This window comes from Pholcus phalangioides, unplaced genomic scaffold, assembly GCF_987345545.1.
Source record: "Pholcus phalangioides strain wild (caught in Gottingen) unplaced genomic scaffold, Ppha-v1.0 ptg000031l_1, whole genome shotgun sequence".
In the NCBI taxonomy this organism is placed as follows: domain Eukaryota; kingdom Metazoa; phylum Arthropoda; class Arachnida; order Araneae; family Pholcidae; genus Pholcus; species Pholcus phalangioides.
In genome coordinates, this window is record NW_028301621.1 from 6,262,369 (window position 1) to 6,277,389 (window position 15,021).

The 15,021-nt window shown below is 36.3% G+C and overlaps 1 protein-coding gene across 4 annotated transcripts in view; it reads left to right on the plus strand.

Annotated features, from left to right (window-relative positions):
• Positions 1–15,021, plus strand: part of LOC149067053 (neuronal acetylcholine receptor subunit alpha-7-like) — a 145,742-nt gene that overhangs the window by 123,383 nt on the left and 7,338 nt on the right. For 3 of the 4 annotated variants that reach the window (XM_089252963.1, XM_089252962.1, XM_089252964.1), the window contains exon 9: positions 2,172–10,285. The exons of the other annotated variant lie outside the window; for it this stretch is intronic. In XM_089252963.1, the coding sequence (XP_089109089.1) occupies positions 2,172–2,714 (543 nt within the window). In that variant the 3' untranslated portion in view covers positions 2,715–10,285. Of the gene's footprint in view, positions 1–2,171; positions 10,286–15,021 lie in introns of those variants that run through there. 4 annotated transcript variants of the gene reach the window in all.

Below are 15,021 nucleotides of genomic sequence, written 5' to 3' on the forward strand. Positions count from 1 at the left end.
TAACCTTTAGCTATTGCACGGACCCCTTGCATTAGTGATATGAAGGCCATGCGTCCCTAGCACAAATAAAAAGAATTTCTTGTAACTAATAAAATCAAAGTCACATACATATCCCTTAAACTATTACAATGAAAGTCACGAATCCTTTGCATAATTAAAATGAAGGCCACGCTTTGCCACAAAATAATGAAGACCATCTACCAGTTGCACCAATAAAATAAAGGGCACGGACCCCTTCCAAGCAATAAAAAGAAAACCATTGACAAATTTCACCAATAAAGTAATGGCCACGGATAATTTTCAGAAAAATAATATTCAGGATGCATCATTAACATATAGGAGTTAATTGGTTTCTCATCCGACCAGACCCTCTGAAGGCCTCCCAAAGAGTCCGTGAACCCCCAGGTAGGAAAACTCCTGTTCTGAAGATATACGGTGATAGTTGTAATAAAAAATATTACAATATCAAGAATTTAAATCATTGATAAATTGGCAATGTTTTTTTCCCCTCGCAAATATTTATGTAATAAAAGTTGTTAATTCGGTGTGTATGAAACTTGTAGCAGTGAGAATTTTACTTGTCAATTTTTTTTTGAAGGCCGTATGCAAATGAATTTTTTTTTTCGCTAATTGTTTCGCGCTTTTTTTCCATCCGATTGGACGCGTAGTCGCTTCCCAATACTAACTTCTAATTTACTAAGTAGCTAAGTAGATCATCTCCCTCCATCCCTAAGTCATTTTGTGTCAAACCGCTTACCTATGCACTCTGTATTTGATAGTGGTTCATATTGAAGTGAACGATCACATGGGGAAATTTGCAGATATTTACAAAATGACTTGCACACACATGTCAAACTTATTGGCGCTTTTTTTTTTCTCGAAAAAATATTTGAAAAATAAATTGCTGCTCTGAATAAAGTAGAAATTTCCGGATAAGAGATTAGACTGGGCAATCCCCGGTTAGATAAGGCAAAAACAAGACAGCTTTAGGCGAGCTTAGTCGTGTTGCTCACGTTCATTTGTATCGAGCAACGCACAATGGTTAGTCAGACAAATTGAAACGTTGCGTCACAAATCAACGTGTGCAAAAATGACTAAGCTTATTTGAAACTGTCTTGTCTTGTCTAACCAGTGTGCATCCAGTCATATTGCTCTGGTCAACGAATAAAAGTGAATATAACTGACTATTTAATTATGGAATTGAGTGGCTTTTGTGCCAAACACACGGATTTTGTGGACTTGTGACAAAAATGACAGCAAGTATTACCAAATCCGACATGTTCCCGAGGAAAGGTATTGGTTTGACGAGTTTTGGATCAATGATGCTTCTCGAAGGATGACATACACCGCACTTGCAAACTTTTTCGATTCCGGTAAGGCTGCACTCACCCCGGCTAGTCAAAACAGGACAAAAGCCTTTAGATAAGCTCAATCATTGTTGCTCACGTTGATTTGTTTGGCGCAACGCACACTGGTAAGTCATATACAAATTGAAACGTTGCATCATACAAATCAACGTGAACAACAATGACTAAGCTTTTTGCCCAAAGTCACCTTTGTCTAACCGGTGTGCGCCAATCCTAATATCCAGCCTCAATTAGAATTACCCGTAATTTCTTGTGGAAAAATATTTAGTTTTATACCATAAATAGAACGTTTTCGCATTTTGGGGGTGAATAACCCCCGCTCCTATGGGTGTTGTGCACAATTTTCTTATAGTTTCCAGCATCAAACTGGAAGAAAATACATTCATACCGTTGTAAATTTTGGAGGAAATCACATCCTTAGAACTCGGATATGATTTCACACATGGTGGAAATTAAAATCTCATGAGTAGTTATGATACGTTAGATACTTAATTGTTCGTCAGTTTCTCGACATTATACGGTATTTCACGAATCTCTTCTACGAGGAAGATATACTTATTGCACATTTTTCGTTTCTTTGGTTCTGCTAAATGATACTTCATCCTCCTTCCTATCTCCTCTCGACAGCATGAAATATATTTTTTTCATATTTTACTATTTTTCTCTTATTATCTCTATCCTAGAGTTTCTAATGACAAAAAAGAAGAAAAAAAAAATTTTTTTTTTTAAATTTCTTCTTCAGGTTAGGAAAAAACAATGTTTTTTTTGAAACCTTAATCAATTCTGTTTTCTCTTTTGTCGCAGGTAAAGACAATCTTCCTGACATGGCTGCCGTGGATTCTCCGCATGAGTCGACCGGGAAAGAAGATCACTCGCAAAGACCTCTTCAAGAGCGCTAAGATGAAGGAGCTGGAATTGAAGGAACGATCCTCGAGGAGTCTGCTGGCCAACGTCCTAGACATGGATGACGACTTTCGCCCTCAAAACAGTACAACGTCCACACTCATGGGAGGAGGAGGAGGAGGCGGTGGGGGAGGAGGCAGCAGTTATGTCCATGTTCTCGGGGGAGCGGTCGGGGGAGGTGCTGCGGCAACTGCCGTTGGGGGCGACGACACCCCTCAGTTCCAGCACCCGTGCCTTACCACCCAGAGGGAACTGCAGAGTATCCTCAGAGAATTGAGGTTCATAACGAAGAGGATCCGCGAGGACGATGAGAATCAACAGGTCATCTCGGACTGGAAGTTTGCCGGAATGGTCATCGACAGGATCTGCTTGTTCGGCTTTACGATGTTCACGATATTTTCGATGTTCATCACCATCTTCCAAGCCCCGCACCTGGTCGCTTAAAAACAAAAACAAATTGAAAGAGCCGATTGATCGAACACTCGATACGTATCGATCTAGTGGTCTCTCTCTCTCACACACACACACTCTCTCTCTCTTACTATGATTATTACGGAGTTTACGATATAGAAAAAAAAAAAAAAATACATGTACGAGCTTTAGGTGAACATCGAGCAGTGCTCACACACTTTTTACATCCTCACTTATTTTTTATTTTTGACTGAAGATGTGATGAAGATGACACTTTAGAGGAAGAGAAATTTCAACGTTCCTTTTATTGTTCCGGGAAAAAAAACAAATTGTAACATCGTTACTTTAACACCATTGTTTTCATGATTCTCACACCTTCTATTATTTTACCTAATTTTTTAGCCTCTCCCCGTATTAGCGAGTGATTTAAAATCGAATGTCATCACTCTTCATTTATACTGGATTGATGCTCAAAGAAATTTTTAACACCGTGTAAAGACATTTTTCCTTCTCCTTCCACTGGTTTACGCGTTTCAGCCTTACAATGCAGAGGCGTCTTCAGAAAATCGTGGTCTGAAATCACAAATAAATAAAACCATTGGTGGAAAGAGGGTTCTTTACTGTTGGACGTCTGAAGAGTTCACCTTTATATTAGCTGGGCCTGATTGATTTCCGAATCCAAATGAGGCTTTCGCGTAGACGTCATAATCATCATCATCACTGAGGGCCAAGCACAGGATTTTCTCCATAGAAATCTATGTTAAAATTACTGATTTTAATGTAGAAATGCTGAAATTTAGCGGAGGTTTCCGCCACATCTATAATTTTAGGTGTTGAACTGAATTCTTGATTCTCCGAATACTGAGCTCTCTTAAGAATAAGAAGCCCAGAAAATTTAAAAAATCAGTCCGACCTACTTATTAGGTGGACATTCATGAAAATCATTGATTTTATCTTTTTATTTATATATTTTCAAGCATAAAAATGGAAATTAATGGCTCCGTATTGCCTTTTAATATTCAGCTTCATCAATTCATATATTCATTGAAAGAATTCCGCAGCTTCGACTGAAGCATCTTTTGAAACAAAAATAGGCAGATCGATAATTTGAAGAAAAAAAAATTGAAACATTTAACCTCTCCCACAAAGAAAATAAATCGATTTACTTTTCCGTTTTTAATCTGATTTGTTTTTTGTTGGAAGTCTGTATGTTGGTCACCTGGAAACGGTGAACGCCTACATTCCATCTAGAGTAGTGTTGACAACCCTGTCTCTGCTGTGATCTATAAAGTTTGCTCAAGCTGACGATATAGGTAGCGTATTCCTTCAATCGTTAACGAGGCGAGGGAATCTTTTCTAATTCTCATGTCGAGAAAATTCAGATGTTAGATTAGAGTTCGTTTGTTTTTGAGAAAAGTTTTTATTTCGAGGAAATATTCAGATAATGTTGCATTTTTGAAAATGAAAGCTTTCTTAAAATCAATATCGTGTGCGACCAACAATGTTGTGCAATGGCAGAACTATTGGTCTGTCCTTTTTCGACATGTTTTCGGTGTTCGGTACTCGCACATTTGAGGTTTGGCCAATAAGCAATACAACCCTCCTTCCACCCACAGTATTATTCTTTTGTGGTCTTCAGACTACGATGTTCTAGAGACGGGTCTGCATTGCAGGGCCGAAACGCTTGAACCAGTGAAAGGAGAACAACAAAACATTTGTCTTAAAAACGTGTTACAAATTTCTTCGAATTGAAACCGAGCAAAGTTTGTTTTTTGGATAATATAGTGGATTGAGTAAAACTTATCGATGCATTTACATTCTCTACATTGAATTTTATTGCGTAAAAAAAGAAGATATTTATGTAAAATGCTGGGAAACACAGAATAGCGTTTATATATATATTAACAAATCGGAGGAAGCGCCTCTATATATAGTATATATAATGAAAAGAGGAATTTTTTTTGGGAGATTTTTTTGGTTTTTTTTGCACGCAAAAAGTGGAAGGAGTCGGATATCGAAATGCTGTCTAGTACTAAAATTATATATAATAATTAAAAATAATAATAATTATAGAGATGTTTCCTCATCTGCTGCTGCTTTATGAAGTTTAGATGAAGTGTACTCTAAATATTAATAATATACTGTACTAGGTAGTAAGAGCGATTCGTGTCGGCTTCGATTATTTGCTTCTTTTCTTTTTGCCACCCATTGAACCCTTTACCCGTAATTGGCTGCAGATAACAAAAAAAAACCTATAAGTGAATATAGTACGCTTTCAACGGTATTATAACCGAAAAAAAGATGATAAAAGCATAAAACGCAGCTCTTTTTAGCATATAGGTTGAACACGTAGCAGAATTAGCATTAAAAAAAGAAACGAAACCTTGAAAAAAAAATCGATTGTGATCGATGAAGCCATTTATTTTTAAGTGAATGATGAATAACCACTGCCATATCTCGAATGACTTTTTTTTTTAATTTCAAGGAGATAATGAGCCATGATCACGAATATAATTGGTTATATCAATCAAATGTCCTTTCAATGGCCATAAAAAAATGTTGAAAGTTATAAAAAAGTTTGAAACCAATGATAGCGTTTGATGAGAATTGACAAATACAGAAACGGATGTTTTGGGTTGATATATTAGTTTGAAATCAGTTTTGACTATTATTCGTTTATTAAGTTTATTAAGTATCTATTATTAAGTTTTCGAGGATTTATTTTTAGTTTGCCGAATACCAGGAAGTTCTACGTTAAAAGCAAAAACATATGACTCCCGTTTTCCTCTGTCACGTATAGATTTTTCATAATTGGTGAATAACTGAAATGTGATATCATGATTCCTATTATTATGGGGAATTATTTCGGGAAAGAAATTTCAACATTGAATGAAGAGAGAAATGTACATCATCAGCAGATGTACCAAAAGTTCAGTTTAGCAATCAGTGAAACTAAAAACTTACAGAGATGAACAAATAGTGAACTACAGAAATTCGAGCTGAATTACGGCCCGGCTTATCATGATTGTCAATAGATTTCAAACTGAATGAGGTTTAAAAGGAGTCCTTTTGCATAACAGTAAAAGTTTTGCCTCCACACCTTTTGCTTTTTTTTGAGAAACTGAAAGAATTTTATCTCATTTTGTCTTTAATAAATATCCTGTCTTTAATCCTATCGGGGAAGAAACTTGTGAATTTGCCAATTTTTGTAAATTTTAACCATGAGAAAAGTATCTCTACAAATTTCTTCGTGAGTTGGATTTCAGAGCTCATGATTAGCATTTGATAAAAAATAAAAAGTAATTTCCTGAAAGAGGAAACTCGAATCGAGGATCAAAGAAAGTTTTTCATCAGAATCTGATTAACGATTGAATAGAAATAAATTGACCACATCCAGTTATTTTAATTAGAATTAATGTTTGCCAAGGCATTACGTAGGAGTTTTCAGATATTTGACGAATGTTTCTTCCCATTTATGGAAAAAAAAATTCGATTGGTAAAAAAAAAAATAATGAAAAGTCAAGTATGTGGTTTTTTTCGTAGGCCCAAATATAATTCGGTTAATTAAAGCTTCAGATTTTGAGGCAAACATGAACACAACAGAAATAGATGAGCATGAGTTGGTTTCGAAGATGTCATTCAGTAATTTCTTGGCATTAACAAGCGCCCTAACTATAGAGCCGTTGTGAACTCATGCTACAAAAGTTTCGGAATCTGGGAGTGGCAACATGAGCTTCAAAGTTCATTGTCTGAAATTGCGTATTCACTTATTTTTCAAGGAACAAGGTGAAAAATTCCAATAAGTGGTGATATGTGAGAAGAATAATATCAGTGATAGGAATGTGAACATGGTGGCAGATTACAGCTGGACAGTAATATTTAGTTGAACATTAATTTATTAGTTTCGATGCATATACACGAGTATTCCAAATATTAAAAAAAAAAATCAAACTCTCATTTGGAACAAAAGGAAAATTATCTATCGATTCATTTCAGCAATATTGATTCAACCTGATTTTTGATGAGAAAAATTGTTTCAACCTTTTGCGGTCCTATGACGAGGTAAGATCCACATCCGGAAAAATGGTTCTTCGTTGTTATACCTGCCCCTTAAACTTATAACTAGGGAAGTTTTTAGCTTTTGTGATCTTTGGATATCGTACGAGTACGATGGCTTATCTTATAAAATAGAAAATCTAATATCAGGAGTTGCCATGCAATCGTGATTGCGGAGGAGGAGGGGGCAGATACTAGAAAGTACGACCTGTGAGGTATCAACAAAGTGCCAAAAATACTGGAACGCAAAACATATATCCATATCTTAATATGGATTTTATGTCACCGATTGCGAAAAAAAATTACGTGATTGGAAAAAATTGGTATCATTTCTTGAGATCTGAAAACCAAATTTTACCTAAATCAAACGGATGTATGTGAGCCGCAGTCAAAAACTTGATTTCGGAAGGCCTGCAACCACAGTCGGTCTGAATTTCATGGCTATCGTTGGAAGGAGGATTGTTTTTCGGGTGGAGTTAAATGTTTTGAATTTAAGTTGATGCGCCAAAGGTTTTTGTCGGCATCACCGGTGGAAATGAACTTCTCTTGATGGTATTTTACAATGTCTTCGGTGTACTTCGACCATGCTTCCTTTCGTAGAAGCGATCGAAATAATCTGCTTCTCTTTGACAGTATCGCTACATCATCACGTATATTGGCACTGGTTTCGGTCACAAAGCAAGGAAGATATTCCTACAATCTAAAAGCCAACACAAATGATGCGGAATTTTCACAATACGACCTTATGTCCTGAGGAATCCTCGAGATGTTCCAGGAAACTTCTGAATTGGGACGAGTTCTCACAGAAGTAAAGTTTTAAGAAACCCTTAATTTTTACCTATATAATTCTGACAAGGACGACACTGTAGTGAAATAACATCCCTTGTTCAACCCCTAGTGGTGTCTTGAAGGAATGTCGGTTGAGAAACGCTGTCAGAGTCGTGTTTCGATGATTTACACAATTTGAACTGCATCAAAGTTAAGTAATAACAGGTAAAAGAGAGCTCCTTCACATTCGAGAAACATTTCTTCGCCTGCGATTCCGTAAAATAAAGTTCTATATTGTATTCTTTCTGATTTCGTAGTATTGCTAAATAGTAATCATCTTGAACTTTGAATTTACGGTGCACACACGGACTTAAAAAATTCGAAGAAGAATTTTTGCTGTTCACAAGACTGCATTTTTCAAAAGACGAAATCACGAATGTACTGTTCGTTCCTTTCTGTTTTTATGTTTCGATAGGCAGTACCTAAATGAAGAAAGGACGCGATCAAGGCACAGAACGAACGATACTGTATGGCGCAATATAGTTGAATGAAAGAGCACGACAGCACGCACACAAACACATTCATTACGCTGAGAAAAAACTAAGTAGTTAGTCCTCTAACTTTCTCAATTGTTATTTTATTCTTCACAGTACAAACTTGTATTCACTACGCAATATAACAACTCGTGTTTTTGTGATTTTCATTCTAATGGGTGAATGCAATGAAATTAAACGGGGACTAGATTTGAAATTTTAATGAGAAAAAAAAATGACAATTCTTTTTCCATTCGATAATTTTTCACATCTGGGCTAATTAAGTAAGGTTCGAATCCAAATGACTTATCTCATCGAGAAATTCTTCTCTAACCACTCATTGTGACGACTTTTTGTGTAGCTATATGGGTGGTAACATCTCTCTTCCATAAGCAGCCCGTATATTTATTATACAGGGCATGTTTCTCATCAGATGTTTGAAACATAATTATAATGACTAGGAAAAAAAACTCTTTTGAGAGAGACTCGGAAAGTCTCAGAAAATGGATAATGGCTTTTGAAGAGGGGTCGATTCCCCCCTGGAATTTTTACTGTATTTCCGTCGTCCATAGAATCATTTCCGTCACGTCGATCGAGATTTTTTTTTCGCAATTGAATGTTACGCCAGCGGCAGCAACCATCCATTGCAAATACTAGTGCCAACATGTATTTTATCCAAATAAATCCGAATTTTTTCCACCGATAGTTATTAGGTTCACAAAATCAGGTGAAAATAACACGAAGTCGGTGCAATAAAGTGAATTTACTGAAACTACAAAGTTGTCTAGTGTAAGGCAGAATTGAATGGAATATTTTATCAGACAGTCAGAATGCACTTGTGTTCGATAGAGGTAACCTTATAGGCCTCCAGGTAGCCATCCGAATTCTAAAGATATCCTAACCTTATATGCATCCAAATTCTAAAACCCATCATTGTATAAAGACTCCGGTTTCGACTAGAATGGTTAGAGAGTCTTCAATGACACATTCAGCAAGCTATATAATGCCATTGTGACAAATTGTGTTCAAGTCCAACATGCTTTCCCGTAGTGTTTTTTTTTGTACGAAAATACTCGTTGTCATTGGGAACATTTTTACATTTTTGAAGATGTTCCAGCTCAAAAATGGGTTCCTAAATAACCCATCCTATAGCCCCACTGCCAATGTCATTTGTTTGAACCATAGTTTCAAAAACGTTTTGTTCCATATATCGTCCCCTCTTCTTCAATATATTTTTTCTTATCACCCCCCCCCCCAACTCAGAGAGAAATAGTCAACCCATAGAATCCTATTCTAAACCCAAAGTTTCTACCGCCATCCGTGTCCCCCTTCCACCGTCCCTCAGGAGAGTGATAATGACTACATTGGGAAACGTTGGTTTAGATAAATACAAAAAATGGTGTGAAAAGAGACATGACTGTAGATGAGTGTCGAGCAACAAAAACAACCGACAGAAAGAATGTGGGATTAGTCATAATGACTTCATGTATCACATACAATGTGTTATTTGAGTGGATAAACCAGTGCCTTTTGTTCACTTATTTTAGCCCCACACCCTCGGGTTGAGACTAAAGGCTGGGATCTTAGGCAATCACCTATTCCAGGATTTTCCAGTAAACTCTTGCGCATAAGCGGAGATAGACATGTAGGTCTGGAGGCCTAACAACATGCCTGTGGCCATTTTTTCTAACGCAAGTATATTCTGATTTTCTTAAAAGATCTCTTTATTCAGTTTTGCGACCTTCGACGACCAGAGAAACCTTTTTGTCCGTCTCTAAAGTTATATAATCCATAGAGAATTCTGTCCAAAACAAATTACTTACAAACTTAGTTTCTATCCTAAAAACGAATAGGAACGAGCAAAAATTTTAATCAAAACAATGAATAAGGCACAATCTAATGTTGAATGTTAATTGTGAGTGAATATGAAACTATTCCTTAACATATTCCATTCTTCTCATCTACCCACAAAAGAATAGAACAAGTACGAATATAATAGTGATGATACAATGAAAGCTCTTTTCAATTAATTAACTCCTTGTTGTTGAATTCGGAAATTCTATAAAGAGAGAAAATGTATGAAAAGGTTCCAAAATAAAAGACAAACACCGCATGTGCGTGTAACTGTTATTGTTGTGTTTCAATTGAGTGTACAGCGTGTGAAAATTGATTTGTTTGTACGTTAGTTCAAAAAAAAAAAAAAGAAAAAAAAGAGATCGTTGAGGCATTAAATAAAGATAGATTTTATAATAATTATCTCTATTGTGCTTTCATTATTTCATCTCGTGAGTCATTTACTGAATGTGTCTGCGACCGCGACGCTTTTTGGCTCGTTATAATCCGATTGTGTCCGACGCGTTATTCTTCTACTGAGAATTAATTAGGGGTAGATTCTTTTCCAAAACACGACAGTTTTTTTGGTTTTTTAAATAGGGCTTTAACAAAGGAACGAGTTGATTGATTCGTGTTCCTCTTATAAATTCATTATTTATTTAATTCCTTATCCTGGAACTGTTTGGATTCATTAGTTTCCTCGGAAGGGAACTTTGGAGACAAGAGAAGGAAATACAGAGACTCTTGTGTGGACTGAAATAAGAAGAGAACACACACACGCAGTGCAAAGACGGAAGCTGTTCGATTGACGTTTGTTTGCATTGCCGAGATCATACAAGTCGATAATCTCGAAAGTTTCGGACTTTCCTGATCGCGTATCAAAGAAACAACATAAAACGAAAGCTATTTCGCCCCTATCATTGGTAGTTCGATTGTTTGTATAAGACCGACCTTCTCTTTGCCGGAACCAGTTTTAATACAAGATTATTTTATTCGAAATCTATTAGAAGCAATGATAATATTCTCATCACCTTAATTTTTTTATTTGCAACCTCGTCAGTGCAGAATTTTCGAAAATCGTATGCGAAAGTTCTGTTTGTCTGGCGAGAAGAAGCTCAAGATTACTCAGTATGCAAACGTTTTTTTTACAGCTTTCTTAAATTCCAAATCTCAATCGACAAGTGTGTGTCGGAAATTCGTCTACATTCCCTTTCTTAAATCCGGATTTTTAGTCATTAATCGTGTGCTTGAAGTTTGCTTGAATATGCGTCGCAAGTCGGATCGGATCCTCAGTCGATTAGCGTGTGTCTGAAATTTGTTTAGATTCTAGATTCGTTTTATATGACGATTCTCAGTCGATAATCGTATGCATATGGAGCAAGCCCAGAGTTTTGTTCCTAAATTCGGATTCTCAGTCGATAAGCGTGTGTCTGAAGTGTTTGTGTAGATTTTCTTTCTATTTAGTTCCATTTTAACCGACGAATTACGTTTAAAACATTTCTTCTCCAAGTCATACGAGGCTTGTTCAAAAGTGTCCGACTACAATTTTTCGTGCGTGAACCAATGAATCTAGGGAGGCGTGGTTTGGTGCACGTATGCAGACGATTCTCGTGCCCAAGTTTGAATTTTTTCCTGTCTGCAGAAGAACGGATCTCATGCTGATGTTCGCCTCATCTGCACGTTCTCTGATTGTGATTCGATGATACTGCATCAACTGGGTTCGCACTTGGTCGGTAACGATCTCGTTTCTGGAGATTCAGGGCCTACAATAACGTGCTTCACTCTCCATTGATATGTGGCCACCTTTGAAGCGGGTTCACCACTCTTTTATCGGTGTGGTGTTTAGTTCTTCATCTCCGAAGGTATGTTGAATATTGCGGATTGTTTTCACTCGGGAATCACCGAGCTTTCCACAAAAGTTAATGCAGTAGCGTTGTGCACGTTTTTCTGCCATATCGACAAAAACGAAAATACAATGGTGCTCACTTATACTTCATCATTAATCGGCGGTCTGCCGGTGACTGCCAGGTTCTGCAAGCAGGTAAAGATTGAAGTATGCGCGCGCTGATCACCTATACACGTGCACCGAACCCCGTCTCCCTCTCTCCCTAGCTTAGTTGACTTAATTCATACCACCCATAATTTACTCATGAAAAATTATGGATAGATACCCCATATGAAATCTCTGAAACATGTTGAAATTCCAAATTCTTATCCTTGAATAAGAAATTTGATTACGGTGTCGATCAATGCATCGTAAATCGGAACTTGGGTACGCGCATTTAAACACAAGTGTATGCATCAATGAGTACCGTGGTGCTAACAATCAAGGGTCTTCTTTTGTAACGAGACAAAACATGTCTTTAAGGGACGGTCGGTACTTCATTTTTCAACAGAAAAAAATTAGTCTTTTCTTCTCTGCCTCAATCACTCCACTGAGCAGCGAAACGTTTCGAAACATTTCCTGCTTCTCAATTTGGGCTCGAAGCCACGGGGATAGAAACGGATTCTTCGCCATTGCGGAAACTAATAGCAAGCATCGAAATATTTTAATTAATTGGGCTAACACACAAAACTTTGTGATTGTGATATCGAACTTTGTGGTGTGGTAAATGCGTTTATAAATAGGCATGGATTGGGGCTAGCCAACAGTATCGAAAGCATACTACAGTGATCTTTCACTAATGCGTCGGTGCAAGGGGACAAAGAAAAAAGACGCATAGGTGAGAGAGGTTTATAAGCATTATTACGCGTATATTATTATTATTATTAGTATAGAAAATAGTCTTATAACTGAGAGAAACTTATAAGACAAAGATTACACTGTACAATGATTGTCGGAATTCTTTTTAATTGAGAAAGTAATGGAGTTATGATAAGGCCAGTTTTTTTGCGCTGTTTTCTATTGAAGTAATGTTGCGATAACTATGCAACGAGAATTTTCTCAGCGTTTCATACTGTTCCAAGTAAATTTCTCGCAAGTACTCGAGATGATAAAACTCTAATCAAAATGCAGATTAATACAGATTTATTTTGCAGAGATACTATTTACAATTTTCTAGCAGCAATCTGAATATGCGTTAGGCCGGCATTACACTATAAAAGTTTGATCAAAGTTCATTTATAAAACTTGAAAAATGTAACCTGTAGGAAGTTCAAGTTCGCTCGAATGTTCAGCAAACAGATGTGCTTATTGGTTACATTTTTTTCAAGTTTATATAAAATAATTTTTATTAAACTTTTTTAATAGTGTAATACTTGTCTTTTAAGAGAGATAGAGAAAGACGGCTTCTTAAGCTTACACTGAAGAAACTGTTTCTCTTTCTTTAGTTGTCTTCTCTCTGCTTGGTTCGCGCTCATATAGAGGGAAAGAGAAGTTGACAAGTTTCTTCATCGCGAGACCCGATTCTTTCTTTTTCTTTCTACAAATTTTGCTTTGCGCCAAGGCATTGCTAATTGTCATTCGACTCACCAAGTCTGTCACCAATGTGGCGAGATTTACAGAAAAATTTGCTAATTTTAATTTTTGCATAGAACAATAACTATTTACACTATTTACAGGCAAAAAATGACGTAATAGATGATAAATAGGGACGATTTACCCAGGTGTAAAGTTTGGAACACCCTTAACTGTTGGTTATAGTATAGGGTAGTAAATACCGACCAAGGATCAGGATTGCAAACTCTTCATGGAGAATTATATACAGCAATTTGATTTCTTTGAAAATAATCCAAGGCGAAAAGAAAAAAAAAATTATTATAAAAAAAATATATTCGTATTTGAATATATTTTTTTGAATTATTTTTCTCAAAAACAGATTCCCATCTTAGATAAGCCATTTATTTTACCAGGAGCCGTGGGTGTACAAAGAAAAGGATTTTTATTTTTTATACAGTCCCCTTGTCTTCCAAATTCTAATTAGAATGTTTTTTGCGCTGTCTCTTCTGAGCTTAACCCTTTAAGCGATTTTTAAATTTTTCCTGAACCGCATTCTAACTGTCAATGTCCATAGAAAAACGTGTTAATAACAAGGGATATTTCGGAAAGACTGAAATACGTTTTACTCGATCAAGCGATCAAGTTTGACGAGATATCTTGGGATTGCCGTTACAAGGGTCAACCAAACAAAAATCATGTTTCTGAGTGGAATATTAGCTGAGATGTTTAAGTTCAAAATCGATGAAAAGGATGGTAAGAAAAGCATGCGAACAGAACGGAACAAACTTGTCCTTTAATACAGTCAACGCTCGTTATAATGACCATGCGTTATTGCGATCGTTTCATTATAACGACGGCTGTAAGATAAGTTACAAAGTTTTTCCTATTCATCACCTGTTATTCTTCAATCCAATATATCAACCTGTAAAGACCGTTCAATCCAATACAACATGCAGAGTAATCTCGGAACCGCTTGTTTTTTTTTGCAAAGAATTATACAAAATATCTTTTATTCGTTTGCCAAAATTGTGTTCAATTTTTACCTTGATACTGGAGAATTTGTTACAAAGGTGCCGCCGCGTGCTTGTGATTTATTATTACAATTTCATTATTTTTTATTACCTGGTGCATTTTTACAGCAACCGCTTACATTATAACAAAATGAGTGATAAAATTTTTTATTCCGTCCAAACATGAAATCACTCAGAAGCTTTTATTTTTTTCTCGACTGTTTGATACATAACGACCTCCGAATATAACATTCTTTTTCCGTGTAACGAAGTACGTCGTTATAAAGAACGTCGGTTTCATATGCTGGTTTTTTTTTTTTTTTCACTTGGAGCAATTTTTGAATTCAAATAAATCTCGGCAAATATTGCAGTTAGGAACATGGAATTGTTCTTGTTGGGCTCAGAGAGAGGGGCAAGAAATTTTCAATTCAAAGTTAGAGGACAGGGGAACCGTATAGAACATTAAATTTAATTATTATTATATTACCAGCTATAATACCCGGTGTTCTTTAATGAGACTTTTTGGATCACGTGATATCTCCCTCTTTCTTAGAGTAACATATAGACCGTGTTTAATTAACCAATATGGCTGCTTCCTACGCGACTCATGAAAGAAAAAAAATCTAGATTTGAAGGAACGTAGAAATGAATATATATTTCTTTCCTTGTTTAAGGGGCGCTAGGTATTTCGATCCCCCCCC